Below are 18,114 nucleotides of genomic sequence, written 5' to 3'. Positions count from 1 at the left end.
GAACACAGGAGCCAGAGGTGTCACAAAGAACAAATGGGATATTCCAGATAGCAAAGGAGAGAAGGAAGATTCCATAAAGAATATGTGAAGAACAGGAAACAAACAGTGAAAAAACTAGTCAATTGCATAATTGCAAGAGAGGTACATGTGGAAGTGTGTGTGGCAGGGGGAGGCTCTGGAGTTAAGTGGAGACCATATCCCATACAGCGGGGCTGGAAGTGCCAGATTAGGGCAGGACCTCTCTTTTCTTCGAAGCGCCAAACAAGTGCACCTTTCTGATGTGTCCTCTAATTAACTATACCCCCCCATAATGTATGTACCTCTTATTTATCACTTACCATTATTCTCCAGTAGGAAAGGAACTTTTCAATTTTATACAGTATCTTCCCAACTAGACTGTAAGTTTCTTGAAGGTAAGAACAGTGTTTTATTACCTTATAAATTTCCTCACAGAGCCGCACACATACTAAGGGATCATCATATCAAAGAACTATTGATTGATTGAAACTTGAAGTCCACACAGGAATGACTGCCTTGTCCCATAAGTTTTTGTTATTTCCCGGATGCCTTTCCAGCCACATTTCCCAACACTATCCTATTCTACTCTCCCTGCCATCTCGCACTCCCACTTCTTCATCCTGAGCTATTTTTAGGGCCCCAAATGAGCCATATGGTTCCACACCTTTTTGTCTTTATCATGCTGGTCCATCCATCTGTATTTTTCTTCTGCCCCTCCCTCTTCTTTTCCTGGATAACTTCTATTCATTCTTAAAGACTTAATTCATAAAGTATATATGGATGTACACTATTATTTAAAAGCCCTAGATGGAAACAAACTAACATGTTAATAATGGTTATTTCTGAGTCTTAGGATTGAGGTTGATTTTAATGGTTTCCTCTCATAATGCTTTTGTGTTCTAATCTTTCACAATGCCTGTGAATCAGAAAGAAGGGAAGAAGGGACAGTTTCTTCCAGCTGATGCCTAGAGGACCTGAGGCCAGACATACACATCAATTGAGCACATTATTATTGAGCATCTACTCTGTGCCAGCCAGTTCAGAGGCAATAGAGAGTAAAGTGCTGTGGTTCCTGCTCTCAGGGAGTTTATAATTAGCTCACAAGGTATTGCCAAAACAAAGCAATAGTGTTGTCTCTTCCATTTTTTGTTACCCCAACCTTAAAGAGTTTGGATTTTACCCTTTGTGGCTTTTTTATTTTCTGTGTGACAGGTACTTTCATATTGATATTGTTGTGATACCCATTTCTCATAAAATTGACCAATGGACTCTTAGAGTTTTTTTGTTTTGTTTTGTTCTGTTATACTCCATTTAAAGGCTATGTATATATCATGGTGTTTTCTCCCTCATGTCTCTTGGATCAAGTCTTTGGTCCCAGCATTATATGCTAACTTTTAAATAGGTTTTTAAAATGTGGATCATTTCCCCTTACTCCTTGTCTGATGGGAAAGAGTGGGGAGTAAGTCACAGGGTGTGATTTGTCTCAGGCCACATACTCCTAAAATGACCCTGGCCCACATCATCCTAGGGAGACTTGTGGCAGACAATAGCATTATAATTCTCTTTAAGGAAAAAAAAAGTAGAATGGGATAGGCATTAATACTTACAGGAACTTCAAGAGGGGGAGCTCTTTTAGGGCATCAGGGTCTATGGAAGTTAAACTTCTGGTATTCCGAATCTCTCTATAAGAGTTACAGGAAACACATTCATCATAATATATCCATTTCTGTTCTTACCAAAAAAATATTATGAATCAGGCTTAACAAATGTTCATGAGAAAAATACACATTTATGCAATGCCCCAGGGACTGTTTCTTCTGGGAATCAGACCCATCAGGAGCCAGCTCCTCCCAGGCACACACTGGCTGTTCACCCTTCCCATCCCTGACTTAGTTCCAGTCCATTTTCATGTATGGGAGACCTTTCTCTTGATTGTAGTCTCACAGCCTTTCCACCTGCCATCCCCAACTTTTTATATTTAAATAGAAAAGAAAATCTCCTCCAATGGTGTGTTGGGAACAAATATTTTTATTATTACCAATAGCACATATCCTGGCCCTGGAGCCGATGCTGCGCGGGCTAAACAATGGATGATAACAAGGCAGTGAGGGCCATGAGCTCCTTCTGCCAGTTGCTATTTCAGAGGTAGTGGCTATGGTGAGTCTTAAGAGTTCCCTTGAGCTTATTGTTCTATACCAGTAACTGGAGACGTAAGTACATGCAGTGTGATACCATGTAAGTATGCAACTTACATACTTAGGATTATTGACAAGTCGATCAAAATGCACAGTTAGCATCAGTGAAGTTCACAACAGGTAGAGAGAGGGTCTCATCGGTAAAACTGAATGTATTCAGCACATGTTGATTGGTTGAAAGAGTTTAAAGGCACTCTCTATGCTTCTATGAACAGGACAGAAGAACCCAGCAAGACCTGTATCCTCTTCCCTTAGAGATGGTCCCTAAGGCTAAAGGAACCTGCATCTACTCACTCACAGTCACAACTAGAAGAATTAGGAAGCAGCCCTGACTTTTTTTTTTTTTTTTTTAAGATTATTTATTTATTTATTTGACAGAGATTACAAATAGGCAGAGAGGCAGAGAGAGAGAGAGAGAGAGGAGGAGGAGGCAGGCTCCCCGCTGAACAGAGAGCCAGATGCGGGGCTCAATCCCAGGACTCTGGGATCATGACCTGAGCTGAAGGCAGAGGCTTTAACCCACTGAGCCACTCAGGCGCCCCTAGCCCTGGACTTTTAAAAATGATTTTACTGACAGAGAATTTTCATAAAATTCATGTACTACTGGTATACAATTAGGTAATTTTTCGTAAACTTATAGAACTGTGCAGCCATCATCACAACCCAGTCTTAGAACATTTCTATCAATGACAAAACCCCATTTGCCCATGTGCAGGTAATTCCCACCCTCCCCCATGCCTAGGAACCACGGATCTGCTTTCTATCTCTGAATTTGCCCTCTCTGGACATTTCATATAACTGAAATTGCAAACATGTAGTTTTCTTTATCTGGCTTCTTCCACTTAGCACGGTGTCTGTGAAGTTCATACACGTTGTAATACACAGCAGTAGTTAGCTCCTTTTAATTGCTGAATGGCCAGAGGGAACTGAGGTCAAATGTTGACTCTGCCACTTCTTTCTGGCTACATAACCTTGGGCAAGTTGACCTCTCTGAGCCATAGTTCCCTCATCTATAAAACAGGGATAATAATACCACATCTTTCATAGGACTCTTGTGGAAATTAAATAATGTCTATAAAGAGTTTGACATGTAGCCTAGCACACAGTGAGGGCTCTATGAACAATAGTTTTATTACTGTTATTCTCCTGAGTAGAATGAAAGCTGGAGCCCAGGGCTGGCTCTGTTGGTGAAGCACTGGACTCCTGGATGTCGGCTCAGGTCATGATCTCAGGGTTGTGCGAGACGGCCTGTATCAGGCTCAGCCCTGAGCCTGGAGCCTGCTTAAGATTCTCTCTCTCTCCCTCTGCCCCTGAGCCACTCCCCACCCCTCCACTCAAGCACTTGCTCTCTCAAAAGAAAGAAAGAAAGAAAGAAACTATCTTGCTTCCACCTCAACTTACTGTGTTGTTAATATAAAGTTACTGGTCTATCGTCTCCATTAGCAAAACTTTGCCCAGACAGCTAACTTTATTGTTCTTTACTGAATCCTCTTGAAAGACACATCCATGCTTCAACAGAAAGCATCAACAATTTATATGCCAAGACCCTTAGATTCCCTCACCCCAAAATCAAGATCCTGCATGGAAAGAATCACTTTAAAGTAGATTTAAAATTTTGTCCTGGTTTGAGACTAAAAACCCTGTATTTCTGGAGCTCTGTCTGTCCCGGGTAAATGGGGCTGCTTGGCTGCCTAGTGCACAATCCCATAGCTGTTTCCGCCTTGCCCATCTCAGATACTTTTAGATGCTATAAAGTTGAGGTGCCCTCTCTCTGCATGTTCAGCAATAAACTTCCTGCCAGAGCTTTCCATGGGAGAAGGGTTTGAACTGCTGTCAGTCAAATAAAAACTAGTTAGGAGAGCTTGCGCTCTGGCAAACTGCTGGATGAGAGACTATTGTTGAACAAGATGGGCTTGAGAGAGTGGCCTAAGAGAACGTTCCAGTGAAAGGCAGCCAGATGAAGGAGTTCTGGAGGTGGCGAATGAGAAATGAAAAACTGCTGTGAGTTCCAGCTGACTAAAGTCGGCCGATACCTGCATGCTTGAAAGAGGTAGGAGAGGCCAGGAGAGGGGAGATACAAAAGACGTGGATTTCTTTTTCTTTCTTTCTTTCTTTTTTTTTTTTTAAATATTTATTTATTTATTTGAAAGAGATCACAAGTAGGCAGAGAGGCAGGCAAAGAGAAAGGAGGAAGCAGGCTCCCTGCTCAGCAGAGAACCCGGTGCGGAGCTTGATCCCAGGACCCTGAGATCATGACCTGAGCCGAAGGCAGAGGCTTATTAACCCACTAAGCCACGCAGGTGCCCCAAAATAGGTGGATTTCTTAGGGCAAATCTAAGACAGGCAAGAGTTACCACAAGAATCATCAAGGAAAGGAAGCCGCTGTCTGAGGTAAGAAGACAGTCAGTTGCTCACGCTCACAGTGACTTTAAAAAAACAACAAAACTCTGCTGAGAGAGCGGTAAATACTGTATGACCTCACTTTTATATGGCATCTAAAAAAGCCAAACTCAGAGAAATAGAAAGGAGAGTGGTGGTTACTAGGGGCTGGGGAGGGCTGGGGTCAAAGCGTACATCCATTTATAAGATTAACAAATTCTGGCAGTCTAATGGACAGCCTGGCGATGATGGCTAATAATATAATAAGAATACCGCGTTACATCCTTGAAAGTTGCTAAGAGAGCTCTTAAACTGTCTTCGCCACAAGAAAGAACTGCAATTAGGTGACAGGATGGAGGTGCTCCTGTTATGGCAGTAATGTAAGTAATGTGTCTGTCAAATCAACACCTTGGACTCCTTAACCTTACACAGGGTTACATGTCAATTACATCTTTAAGCCTAGAAAAACCAAATCTCTGCGGAAGTCAGAAGGGGAGAGGGCAGGAGCTGCTACCTTAGCCAAATAGAGACAGAGGTCAGAAGTGATTGCAGCCGGATAACCTTTTCTAAGAAAGCAGAGAGGACAATTAAGTGAGCACTCGCAGAGCTCTGATAAGAGGAAAAGGGTGAATGGGGAGTCTGAAGTCGAGTAAGTTCCAAGCCTGCATGGGAGGGTGAACTTGACTCGCTACAATTCTGGGTGAAGCAATTATAGCCCAAGAGTGTAGGCGGCTAGCTATGTTGTCAGGACACTGGGGTCACCGAGAGAAAGAAAACATGTATATCACGCCAGCATGACAGGCTGGCGTAGAGCTGTCCCCCAGAGTGAGGACAAGAGGTGAGGGAGGCAGGGCCCCTGGATCAGCCCCCGGGGGTCCCTGAGTGACTGCGTGGAGGAGCACCGCCCTGGCTCCCTGCCCCTCCACCCGGTACTGTCCCATGAGCAAGAAGTAACCTTCAGTTCCCTTCAGGCTGTCACAGAGCTTTAATTTTGTCTATTTCTTAGCTATTAGCCTACCCAAACTAATACAAGAAGCATCAATAAAATTCTTAAAATACAGAGCATAGTGTTCCTTGTGGTTGTCTCTGGTAGATAGGTTTAGAAGCTAAGAATGTGTACTTTTCACTTTTTTATTTTATCTTATTTTTTAAAGATTTATTTATTTATTTTAGAGAGAGAGGGAGTGCATGCACCTGTGAGGGAGGGGAGGAGCAGAAGGAGAGGGAGAGGGAGACTCTGCCCTGAGCTGAGACCAGTGGGCGCCTGCTCACCCCGCCAGGGCTCAAACCCAGGACCCTGAGATCAGTCCTGAGGCCAAAACCAGGAATCAGATGCCCAACCAACTACACCACCCAGGCGCCCCTATTTTATCTTGTTCGAAGTTAAAAAAAAAAAAAAAGAAATAAAAGGCATACAAAAAGTCCTGAATTTAAAAAAACACAAAGGAATATATATTCTATATAAAAATTTTAAAAAACATATAAAGTGTCAGATACTCTGTGGGTGGGAAGGGCAAAGGGGAAGAGAATGTTTTTTTATTATTATTATTTATGTGACAGAGAGAGATCACAAGTAGGCAGAGAGGCAGGCAGAGAGAAAGGGGGGGGGGAAGCAGACCCCCTGCTGAGCAGAGAGCCCGATGTGGGGCTCGATCCCAGGACCCTGGGATCATGACCTGAGCCAAAGGCAGAGGCCTAAACCACTGAGCTACCCAGGCACCCCAGGGGAAGAGAATCTTAAGCAGACTCCACACTGAGCCCAGAGGCCAGTGGGGGTGAGGGTGGGGGGACTTAATCTCATGACCCTGACATCACAACCTGAGTTCAAACCACGAGTCCGATGCTTTGCCCACTGTGCCACGCAGGTGCCCCTATTTGTTCATTCTTAACAAGAGCAAATAACAGAGAAATTGGCTTGTTCAGAACAGCTGTCATTGTGGCAGGCACTTCGTACCCCAGCCTACACCCACACCGTCTGGGAAATCAGCAAAGTGGTAGAAGAGAGTCCCCAGGTTGGGCAGAGAGGCAAGCGGAGGAGAAATGAAGGCTTAAATCCTTCTACTATTAAGGAACTTTCCAACTTCTTTTTTCCTTCCATTGTCCTGTGCCCCCTTTTCCCTCTTGACTGGCATTAGATCATAGCATTTGACTCTGCTCCTTAGTCTTAGAGATATTCGCCCATACCCTCAATGCCCCCAATTCATGAGGAGAAAGAGGCCAAGCTGGGAAGTAAGCAGGGCAGGACTTTTCACCTGCAAAGTAAGATGGGACCAACGGAGATGAGAAGGTTCCAGGCTTGCATGGGCAAGGACCTTGAATTGGAATAAGAGACCTGAAGAGAAGGTCTCTAGCTGGCATAGCTGGAATTTTAAGAAATACAAATGCAATTAATGTGTAAAACTACTTTGTGTAAAACAAGAAACTGAATGAGAATGAGAACCAAAAACCTAGGTATTGACCGGCCCCCTGGATTCTTTTCAACTTACTTGCATTTGATCTTCAATTTTTTTCTAGTCTGCTTTCAAGTACCTTTAGTTCAGAAAAAAAAAAAAAAAAAAAAAGAAGGCAGTCCACTCTGTCTTTGACTAGGTCTGCTGGTTCTAGTGGGGAGAGTGGGAAGAGATTGGTTAAAACTAAAGGAATACTTACTGGACATTTATTATGTGCAACTTAACTGTGGGATCTGGGAGGTAGATAGAAGTAGTAACTAATTACTTAACTACTTTAAAAAGAAGGTGTGTATGTATTAGCAAAGCCATTAATTTTCATACCTTAAATACCTTAAATGCTGCACAGTACTGAGGTGAAAACTGGGACTAAGAATTAGGTAAATTAATTTTAAAGTAATGTTTTCTGATAGGTTTCTATCACACAATAAGTCACCCAGGTAGTATGAATTTACATCAAGTATTCATTTTAAAATTGATGTATTTTGAAAGAACTCTTAATTTTTAAAAAGTTTATTCCATCTAACTATGAAGATAATATATTGTGAAAAGTTTTAAACACATTCACATCAAAAAGATGTGAAACCTCTTATTCCATGATATAAAGAAAATCAGTTTTTTTTCCTGTCTTTAAGTATGTTTTGTGTTTTTAAAACCACACTACATCAAAAGTATTCCCTCTGGGATTAAATAGTCTGTGGCAACAGATTTCTAATGGTTGCTCAGTATTTCATATTAGACCCTTCTAGTTGAGCATTTGAGTAGCTTCCAAATTTTTGCTATTATAAATTAACTATGAGACAAATGGCTTTTATGTAAACTCACTCCTCTGTTTATTTTCTTGGGGAAAATTTACTGAAGTGGAATTACTAGATCAAAGAGTATAAAATCTGTCAAAGCACTTGGTATATACTAGGTCCTTAGCTTCTAAAGTCCTGATTTTCAGACTGGCAGTAATTTTTCAGCAATAGTCTATAAATTCACAGAAAAAGTTATTTCTAAATTATCAAGACTTTTCAATGAGAGAAATCTTAATTATTCTACTTTGGCTATTACCAATGAAGTATGTCAAAGCTAATGTTCCACAATTAAGGGAAAAATATAACTGAAAGGTGATAAGCATGATGTTGATGCATCTTTTAATTTATTGATGAATTAAAAAAACAATAGATGTCAATTCAAAGAGAGTTTATATCTTCAGATTTTTAAAACAGGTTGAAGAAAATGTGAGTTTACCAGTAGATTTTCCACTGGAAAGAGGACATTATAAAAATGATTCTCCAAATTTCTTGGAAGAGGCAGTTAGCTGACTGCATGATTATCTAATGATCGGGACTAAAACCGGTACTCTTGAAACCTCCAATAAATTCACTTGACTCAGTTTAATGAAGCAGCGAGTATTAGATCTTATCACACTATCTGCCGTAAATCACACTTTTTATCTACCCAATTATAGAATTTTTATTTACTCGTGATTTTAAAAAAATCCACATTAAAGTAAAAACATCCTTTGAGGGTAGCATTTTCTTTATTTCTGTTTTTAATTGAAGAGATATTATGAATTGCATTAGTTTTAGAGGGACTCTTTCTTTCAAATTCTGACTCTGAAAATTCTTAGCTGAGGAAATTTGGGCAAGAGCCCTGTGAGGTGTGTATTACCGTTTTCATTTTACATAGTGGAAACTGAGGCTTAGTGAGATTAAGTGGCATAGGGTATGTGAAGCTCTTTTAGTAGAATGCTTGCCCATAAAAGGTATTCAGTAATTGGTGGCTGCTTTTAGTAGGAGTAACAATGGCAACAATCAATGTTCTATTGGCTTCTTTATAGAAAACATGAAATAGAAGATGGAAGTGGTCTGTGTTTTATCATTTTACAGGTATAAGCTTTATCAAATTTATATTTGGAGGGCACCTGGATGGCACAGTTAGTTGAATGTCTGACTCATGGTTTCAGCTCAGGTTGTGATCTTAGGGTTGTGGGATCGAGTCCTACATTGGGCTTTGTGCTCAGTGTGGAGATTGCTTGAGATTCTCTCTCCCTTTTCCTCACTCTCAAATTAATAAATGAATCTTTGAAAAAAAAAGTTATTTTGGGGGGCTAGACTGTATTCCAGCTGAAGTTTAAAACCCAGGAGAACTGTTTTGTTTTCATTTAGGACTCTCAGTAAGTTATAAAGAAACCTGCCATTCTTGTAATTTTCTCTTATAAATCCTCAATGTCTTTTACCCATTGCTGATATGTAATTGCTACCTCTTTGGGATGTCTGTTGTCGTATAACAAATCACCCCAAACTAAGTGGCTAAAATAACGACTATTTTATTATAGAGGTCATGATTTTGTGGATTAGGATTTCAGGCAGTGGTAAACTGTACTTTTCTGCTTCACGTGGCCTTCACTGGGATCACTGGTTGTTTTTTTTTAGCAGTGTTTGGATCAATAGAGAGGGTCTAAGATAACTGTGCTTTCTATGCCTGGCCCCTTGAAGGTGACTGTTAGGAAACTAGGCTTAGGGGCGCCTGGGTGGTGCAGCTGGTTAAGTGACTAATTCTTGGTTTAGGCTCAGGTCTGATCTCGGGGTCATGAGATCGAGCCCAGCATGGGTCTCTATGCTCAGTGCAGAGTCTGCTTAAGTTTCTCTCTCCCTCTCCCTTTGCCCCTACCCCCTGCTCTCTGTCTCAGATAAATAAATAAATCTTAAAAAAACAAAAAACAAACAAACAAAAAAACCTCAACTAGGCCCTCTCCATCTCCATGTGATAATTCCCATAAATTATGATGGCTTGTGCCAGGGTCTTGGCAGTGGAGAGGAAGGGGGTACATTTTTTGCATATTAGGATAGTAGAATCAACATGACATGGTGAAGGATTAGAAAGAGGTGATAAGCAGGGTGCCTGGGTGGCTCAGTGGGTCAAGCTTCTGCCTTCGGCTCAGGTCATGATCCCAGAATCCTGGGATCAAGCCCCGCATCAGGCTCTCTGCTCGGCAGGGAGCCTGCTTCCTCTTCTTTCTCTGCCTGCCTCTCTGCCTATGTGTGATCTCTTGTATGTCAAATAAATGAAAAAAAAATCTTAAGAAAAATAGTAGGAAGGAAAAAAAAAGAAAAAGGTGAGAAGGAAAGAAGACACAGGGATACCCCTCAGGTATCTAGAATTTGCAGTAAGATAAATAGATGTGCCATGTACTGGCTCAGCAAATAATGGAGGAGTGGTAGATCAGAGGGAGAGCCTGATTTCAGTTTGGGGCATTTAAGTAGTGAGATACATGTGAGACATCTCAGAAGAGACATCAAGGAGACCAGCAGGTAAATGGCCCAATGCTAAAAAGAGGGACCTAGACTATGTGTGTAAATTTGAGAATAGTCGGTTAAGGTCACATGGAGAGAATCATAGAGGAAGAAGAGAAGAAGACACAAGCCTGGGTCATATGGAACCCCAATGTTTAAAAGTGAGGAATGAGAAAGACCAGCCAAGGAGTGTGGAATCACAGAGGCCAAGAGAGAGGGTCTAGGTAAGTTTAGAATGATCCACTATTTTGAATCCTGTGGATAGCTGTAAGATGCAATGACCAGTTTTAGCACTATGTTAAACATAACTATTTATTGACAGAATAGATAGCTATTTATCTTTGGAATGCCAGCCCTAGGTCATCAACAATTTTAGCGCATATTTTCTACCATTGTAATTCCTATCGGCACAATCTAAGCAAGAACTGGGAGCCCAACTCACAGGAAAAATACAGTGCATTAGTAGGAGAAGGTTGAAAAAGCAGTGAAGGGATGGGTAGAAGTGGGAATGATGAGCCACGAGTCCTTCCATAGCCCTAATTTAGCCAATTGACCAAATCACACCACCAAAAAAGGGACAGGGAGAGAGGGAGGGCTGCTGAGGAAGGACATCCATGCAACCGAATGACATTATGCTCTTTAACTGCTAATGTTCTCCCTGAGCGTTTTCAGTAAGTGCTAGCAACATGCGATGACCTTGGCCATCAGCACACCTTAGTTCAGTACCTCTGCTTGCAGCAGAACCAACCTGGTGAGGGACTGACTGCTTCACAAATAAGACAGCTTTAGTTCTCTGCGGGGAGTGCTAGAGAAGTCGGGCTCACAGGAGATGAGTTAGATGAGACAGATCATTCTATACTGACATTTGCTTTCATGCTTTCTATCTATCTCAATTCTTTGAGGGAAGGAGGCGGATTTTTCAGCTTTCTTTCTGTCATGCGAATAGCATGATGCTTTGTTTATAGTCATTGCTTAATAAATGATTACAAAATAAAGGTATTAAGCATTTGTGTGGCAGGAGTCCAAAAGTCTTTACTTACCCTTTGTGCCAACTAAAACCATTTGCAGATAATAATGTAGGATATCTATTAGGCAAATCTGCAGAATGCAAGATGTATTATTCTCTTATTTTCAAAGATATTAGACTGACTACCTCATACATCAGAGAAATAGCCTTTTAAAAATCCACTTGCTGAATTATCCTCTTTTTAATTTTTGTATTTAGTAGTTTCTTTGCTCTATAAAATTAACTCTTTTGTTCATAGGGAGAAAATTGATATTCCTAAGAGAAATGTTAACGCCTACAATCTTAATGAGGAAAAGGCCATAATTATAACAAAGCAGTTGCTTTTAAGAGCTGTAGGGTGTATATAGAGCTTCATTACAAATTGGTTTCTTTGATTTTTTTTTTTGAGAAAGGGGCAGAAAATCAAATGAATAAATGAAGACTATATTTGGAGTCTGAAGATTTTGTTTTGAATTTAAACTGTTGTCCTTACTGACCTAGATTCTCAGTTCTCTTGAATATTGCACTTTCTTTAGTTTCGATTTACTGTTCCTTTGTAAATTTCTGTGAAAGATATGTAAATAATTTATTTCTAGTCTTCATTTCCAATCCATTCTTTTTAAAGCTATACATTTTCTTCTGAGTGTAACTTTAACTGCATGTTATAGGTTTTGATTTGTCATATTTTTATTGTCATTTAGCTGAAATTATTTTCTAGTGCCTATTGTGATTTCTTCTTTGATTCATGCTTATTTACAAGTGCATTGTTTACTGATCAGAGAACTTGATTTGAATTTTTTGCAAGCTACTGAGACTTGCTTTCATGGCCCTACATATGGTCAATTTTGATAAATGTTCTGTGTTCCTTGAAGAGAATATGTACTCTGCAATTGCCGGATACAATATTTTATACAAGTCAATGAGGTTGAGTTTGCAAATTATGTTGTTCAAGCCTTATTAATTTCTTATTAGTATTTTTATTTTTCTTGTATGGATGTTCTATCTGATAAAGCTCTATTGAAACAAATCCCCACTATGATGGTGGGTATCTATTTTATTTTTTCAGTTCTGTCAGTTTCTGCTTTACATGGTTTGAATCTCTGCTCCTACAGATATTCAAATTTAGAATCATTATATCTCTCTGTAGTAATCCTTTTTATCATAATAAAATTTCCATTTTTATATATAGTGATACTTCAGGGTTAATGTACAGTGGGGAATTTATATCTATTTTCTCTTGGTTATTGTTTGCATGTTAATATTTTTATCCTAATACTTTTAGTCTTTCTATATTGTTGTGTTTAATGTATGTCCCTTGTAAGAAACATACAGTTGAATTTTTTTTTATTAACCTACCTGACAATCTTTGTATTGTAATTGGAATATTAAGTCCTTTTACATTTAATGCAATTAATATAAATACTGATTATTTGGTATTAAATCTAGTATTTGTTTTAGAAGTTCTTTATTCTAATTTCTTGCCCTTTTTGTATTATTTAATTTTTTTTTATTTTATTTACTTGAGAGAGAGAGAGAAAGAGAAAGAGAGAGAACAAGCAGGGGGAGCAACAGTGAGAAAGCAGACTCCCCACTGAGTGCAGAGCCCTGTGTGGGACTCCAGGCAGGGCTCAATCCCAGGGCCCTGAGATCATGACTTGAACACAAGTCAGATGCTTAACCAAATGAGCCACCTGGATGTCTCTTGTATTAATTTATTTTTGTGATGATAATCCTCACTACTGTTAACTTGTTAGTTATATGTTCTTTTATAATTATTTTAGTTGTTGCCCTATGGATTAAAACATATAATCATTATGGTGTTGCTGCTCTGAGGAACACAGGTGGCAGTGGCTAAGAAAGAAGGAAGATGGGGCAGCAAGCCAGAATGGGGGACAGTGTTGGAGGTTTGGATTGATGAAACCATCATGAAGAACACCCTCTAAACTCCCATGATAAGTGTGGATTCTTATAGGGAAAGCCCATGTTGTTGACATCTTGCAGGCTTTGGTTCTGGATCTTGAGAAGGAAGCTGTGGAATTAATGATAGTGATGCTTTTTAGGATTTGGGGATACTCGCTACCCAAAAATTTGCTGGAAAATTGACTTGTATTAGGAATGAGTAAAAGGCCTAATAGGTTGGAATTCAGGGAAGATACAGAGGTTCCTACTGAGAGCAACCAACTAATGATTGCATTTTAAAGAGATTTCTGTGATTGAGTTGTCTTTTGGAAGACTAAACCCATTTCAAGAGGATTTAGAGCTGGTCCTCACCTTGAGGAAGCAGTGGTTTCTTTACCAGAAGCCACTTCGATTTAAGGATCTACCCAGTCTGCCTAATCAAGGAGAAGACTGCTATTTTTTTTTTTTCTGTTGTACATGTACCAAAGGTGACAGCTGTCCCTCCCATCACTGCGAATTTGCACTAGGAAATGAAACTGTACATCATGGCAAGAAGGGAGCTGTTTCCAATAGGTGCGCAGTGTTTGGCAAATGGACATTGACAAAAAAATGTGAGATTCCTTGTTACTGGGAAAATCAGCCAAAGGGATGTCAGAAACTAACTGCACTTTCCATCCACAAAGGAGGGCATTATATTGATGGCCTTTTCCTGCCTCCAAGCAGAACTGTTGACCACTGTGTCTGAGTCACCAGAGGGAAAGTGAAGGCTAACCAGCTCACAGTTCAACAGAACAAATTGTCTGTCCAGTCTAATTCTTCCCTGCAAAGTATTATGAGAATAGAAAGTTCAGAAAATGTTCCTAGCCCCACCCATCTACCAGTTGTAATCAATGCTGCAGGTGATGATGGAAACCAAGACATCCATCCTGTAACTGCCTCCCAAAGTTCATAATGGATTATGGACAGCCTCTGCCCAGAAACCCGGGGTCAATTTGAAGCAAGGGGAATGTTTGAATTTTGGAATAAAAACTCTTGAATTAAATCAAAGAAAATGAAGGAAAAAATCCAAGAAGCAAGGTGAAATTTCTTCTGGAGTTTCCAGTCTTTTACACCAACCTCAGCCCATTCCAGGTCCTGAAAAAGAGAATGTCTGCACTGTAGTGAGGACAGTAACTTTTTCCAGCAAACAAGGGGACTTGTTTGACTGAGTCTCACCAAGAGACTGGTAAAACAAAAATTTTCAGTAGGCGGTGACAGCAATCCTTCATTAAAGCACAGCCTTGCACAGAGGTTAAGGAAAACAGTGGAAGCTACTACTAATTCTGGCAACCCGCCAAAGAAAGTTCATGTTTCCAAGTCTCAAGGAGCGTGTAGGCAAGTCAGCTGGTCTAAACATGGAGGGGAGTCAGCAGAGAGAGTCACTAAAGTTGATGAGATCCATGTGAAGACATTAGAAGAAATTCTTTAAAAAAGCTAATTAGAAACATGTAAAATTGCAAGTTAAACTCAAGACAAAAGGAATTCCAAAAGTTGATGATTCTACTTTAGGAACAAGAAGCATCTCCACTCTCTGATTTGAAACTTTCTCTGAGATCCTGGCTGAAGTGAAACATCAGCAGCAGGAAGCAGAGAGACAAAAAAGCAAAAAGGATGTGACTAAAGACTGATAGTAAAATTAAAAACAAACAAACAAACAAACAAAAAGGAACCAAACAGTGGTTTCGCCACCTATAGTTACCAGCAAAGAACAATCAGAGGAGCCTGCAGGTAGAACAAAGTCTATGCAGGTGGTGCACATCAAGATGCTGGAGAAAATTAAATAGGGGAAGGCACTGCAGGTACAGCAGAGCTCCGAGACCAGGAGCAGCTCCCAGCCTCAGCTTGAGGCCACCCCCCTCCCCAGGCATAAGGGAGTTCTCTGAATCAAAAAACAAACAACAAACAAACAAAAACAGGTATAAAAGAAGACAAACTTTAAGAAGGAAGTGAAGATGCTTCTCAGAACAGTGTTTCTAGAACAGAGGCTGAAGAGACCTCAGTAGAGACCACAGGAGTTGGCATCACTGAAACTCAAGTCAAGAGAAATGAGACCATGAGATGGAAGCACATGCCAAAATAGCTGGAGAGGGGAACCTCACAGAAGGAAAAATCAGTGTTGACACACTTTTGGGGAGATGGAGACTCTTGGAATACTCAGACAACAGAAAAGCCAGTGCTCACTCCTGTGCTGGGCCTCACACAGCACCTGGCAAAGTGGCTTCCCACAAAGCCATCCCAAAAGACAGAGGTAGAAACCTCAGGCACTGGGAAAACATTACTGAATGTGAGATGTGCAGCACAGACCTTGGAAAAAAGGGGTAAAGGTAAACCCAAAGTCAATGTGAAGCCATCTGTGGTTAAAGTTGTCTCACCCCCTAAACAGCTCCCAAACAGTGGAGGTCCACCCTGCTGTGACTGCAGCTGTGAAGCCGTGAAAGGTCCCAAATTAATAAAATCATGAATGAAAGAGGAGAGATCACAACCAATACCAAAGAAATACAATTATAAGAACATATTATGAGCAACTGTATGCCAACAAATTGGGCAATCTGGAAGAAATGGGTGCATTCCTAGAGATGTATAAACCACCAAAACTGAAACAGGAAGAAATTGAAAATCTGCACAGACCCATAACCAGCAAGGAAACTGAAGCAGTAATCAAAAATCCCTCAACAAACAAGAGTCTGGGGCCGGATGGCTTCCCAGAGGAATTCTATCAAACATTTAAAGAAGAATTAATACATATTCTTCTGAAGTGGTTTCAGAAAATAGAAATAGAAGAAAAACTTCCCAACTCAAGTATTGCCTTGATTCTAAAACCAGACCAAGACCCCACCAAAAAGGAGAATTATAGACCAATATCCCTGTTGAACGTGGATGCCAATATTCTCACAAAGATACTAGCCAATAGGATCCAACAGTGCATTAAAAGGAGTATTCACCATGACCAAGTGGGATTTATTCCTGGGCTGCAAGCATGGTTCAACATCTGCAAATCAATCAATGTGATATACAGCATCCTTTCTTGATCGAAACTCTTCAAAGTGTAGGGACAGAGGGTACATACCTCAATATCATCAAAGCCATCAATGAAAAACCCACAGCGAATATCATTCTCAATGGGGAAGAACAGAGAGCTTTCCCCTAGGGTCAGGAACATGGCAGGGATGTCCACTATCACCACTTTTATTCAACATAGTACTAGAAGTCCTAGCCTTGGCAATCAGACAAAAATAAATAAATAAATATATAAAAGGGGAGCACCTGGGTGGCTCAGTGGGTTAAGCCTCTGCTTTCAGCTCAGGTCATGATCTCAGGGTCTTGGGATTGAGCCCGATGTTGGGAATCTCTGCTCAGCAGGGAGCCTGCTCCTGGCCACCTCTGCCTGACTCTCTGCCTATTTGTGATCTCTGTGTGTCAAATAAATAAATAAAATCTTAAAAAAAAAGAAATAAAAGGCATCTGAATTGGCAAAGAAGAAGTCAAACTCTCACTTTTTGCAGTTGATATGATATTTTATGTGGAAAACACAAAAGGTTCCACTCCAAAATTCCTAGAACTCATACAAGAATTCAGAAGTGTCAGGATATATCATCAATGCACAGAAATCAGTTGCATTTCTATACACCAACAGCAAGACAAAAGAAAGAGAAATTAAGGAGTTGATCCCATTTACAATTTCACCCCAAACCATAAGATACATAGGAATAAACCTAACAAAAGAGACAAGGAATCCATACTCAAAGAACTGTAAAGTACTCTTGAAAGAAATTGAGGAAGCCACAAAGAAATGGAAAAACGTTCCATGCTCGTGGATTGGAAGAACAAATATTGTGGAAATGTCTATGCTACCTAAAGCAATCTACATGTTTAATGCAATCCCTATCAAAATACCATCAATTTTTTTCAAAGAAATGGAACACATAATCCTAAAATTTATATGGAACCAAAAAAAGACCCGAATAGCCAGAGGAATGTTGAAAAAGAAAACCAAAACTGGTGGCATCGCAGTTCCAGACTTCAAGCTCTATTACAAAGCTGTCATCATCAAGACAGTACGGTACTTTATGATCTCCCTGATATGAGGAAGTGGTGATGCAACATGGGGGCTTAAGTGGGTAGGAGAAGAATCCATGAAACAAGATGCCATAGGGAGGGAGACAAACCATAAGTGACTCTTAACCTCACGAAACAAACTGTGGGTTGCTGGGGGGAGGGGGTTGGGAGAAGGGGGGTAGGGTTATGGACATTGGGGAGGGTATGTGCTTTTGGGTAAATTGGAAGGGGAGATGAACCATGAGAGACTATGGACTCTGAAAAACAATCTGAGGGGTTTGCAGTGGCGGGGGGGTGGGAGGTTGGGGTACCAGGTGGTGGGTATTATAGAGGGCACAGCTTGCATGGAGCACTGGGTGTGGTGAAAAAATAATGAATACTGTTTTTCTGAAAATAAATAAATTGGAAAAAAAAAAGACAGTATGGTACTGGCACAAAAACAGACACATAGATCAATGGAACTGAATAGAGAGCCCAGAAATAGACCTCCAACACTGCGGTCTACTAATCTTTGCCAAAGCAGGAAAGAATGTCCAATGGAAAAAAGACAGTCTCTTCAACAAATAATGTTGGAAAAATTGGACAGCCACATGCAGAAGAATGAAACTGGACCATTTCCTTATACCATACGTAAAAATAGACTCAAAATGGACAAAAGGCCTTAATGTGAGACAGGAATCCCTCAAAATCATAGAAGATAACATAGGTAGCAACCTCTATGACCTTGGACATAGGAACTTCTTGTTAGATATGTCTTCAAAGGCAAGAGAAACAAAGGCAAAAATGAACTA

At 40.4% G+C, this 18,114-nt stretch overlaps 1 protein-coding gene and 1 pseudogene across 5 annotated transcripts in view; one reads left to right on the top strand and one right to left on the bottom strand.

The window, feature by feature from the left end:
- The window catches only part of TSHR (thyroid stimulating hormone receptor), a 163,029-nt gene that overhangs the window by 42,675 nt on the left and 102,240 nt on the right, over positions 1–18,114 (bottom strand). For all 5 annotated transcript variants that reach the window (XM_044230780.1, XM_044230779.1, XM_044230781.1 and 2 more), the window contains one exon: positions 1,626–1,700. In XM_044230780.1, the coding sequence (XP_044086715.1) occupies positions 1,626–1,700 (75 nt within the window). The remainder of the gene's footprint in view (positions 1–1,625; positions 1,701–18,114) is intronic.
- On the top strand, positions 5,387–15,702 carry LOC122894008 (annotated as a pseudogene).

The sequence above is a fragment of the Neovison vison genome, chromosome 13 (genome assembly GCF_020171115.1).
Source record: "Neovison vison isolate M4711 chromosome 13, ASM_NN_V1, whole genome shotgun sequence".
NCBI classification, from domain to species: Eukaryota; Metazoa; Chordata; class Mammalia; order Carnivora; family Mustelidae; genus Neogale; species Neogale vison.
The sequence above is the reverse complement of the archived record's forward strand: the minus strand, read 5'-3'. Positions and strand labels throughout refer to the sequence as shown.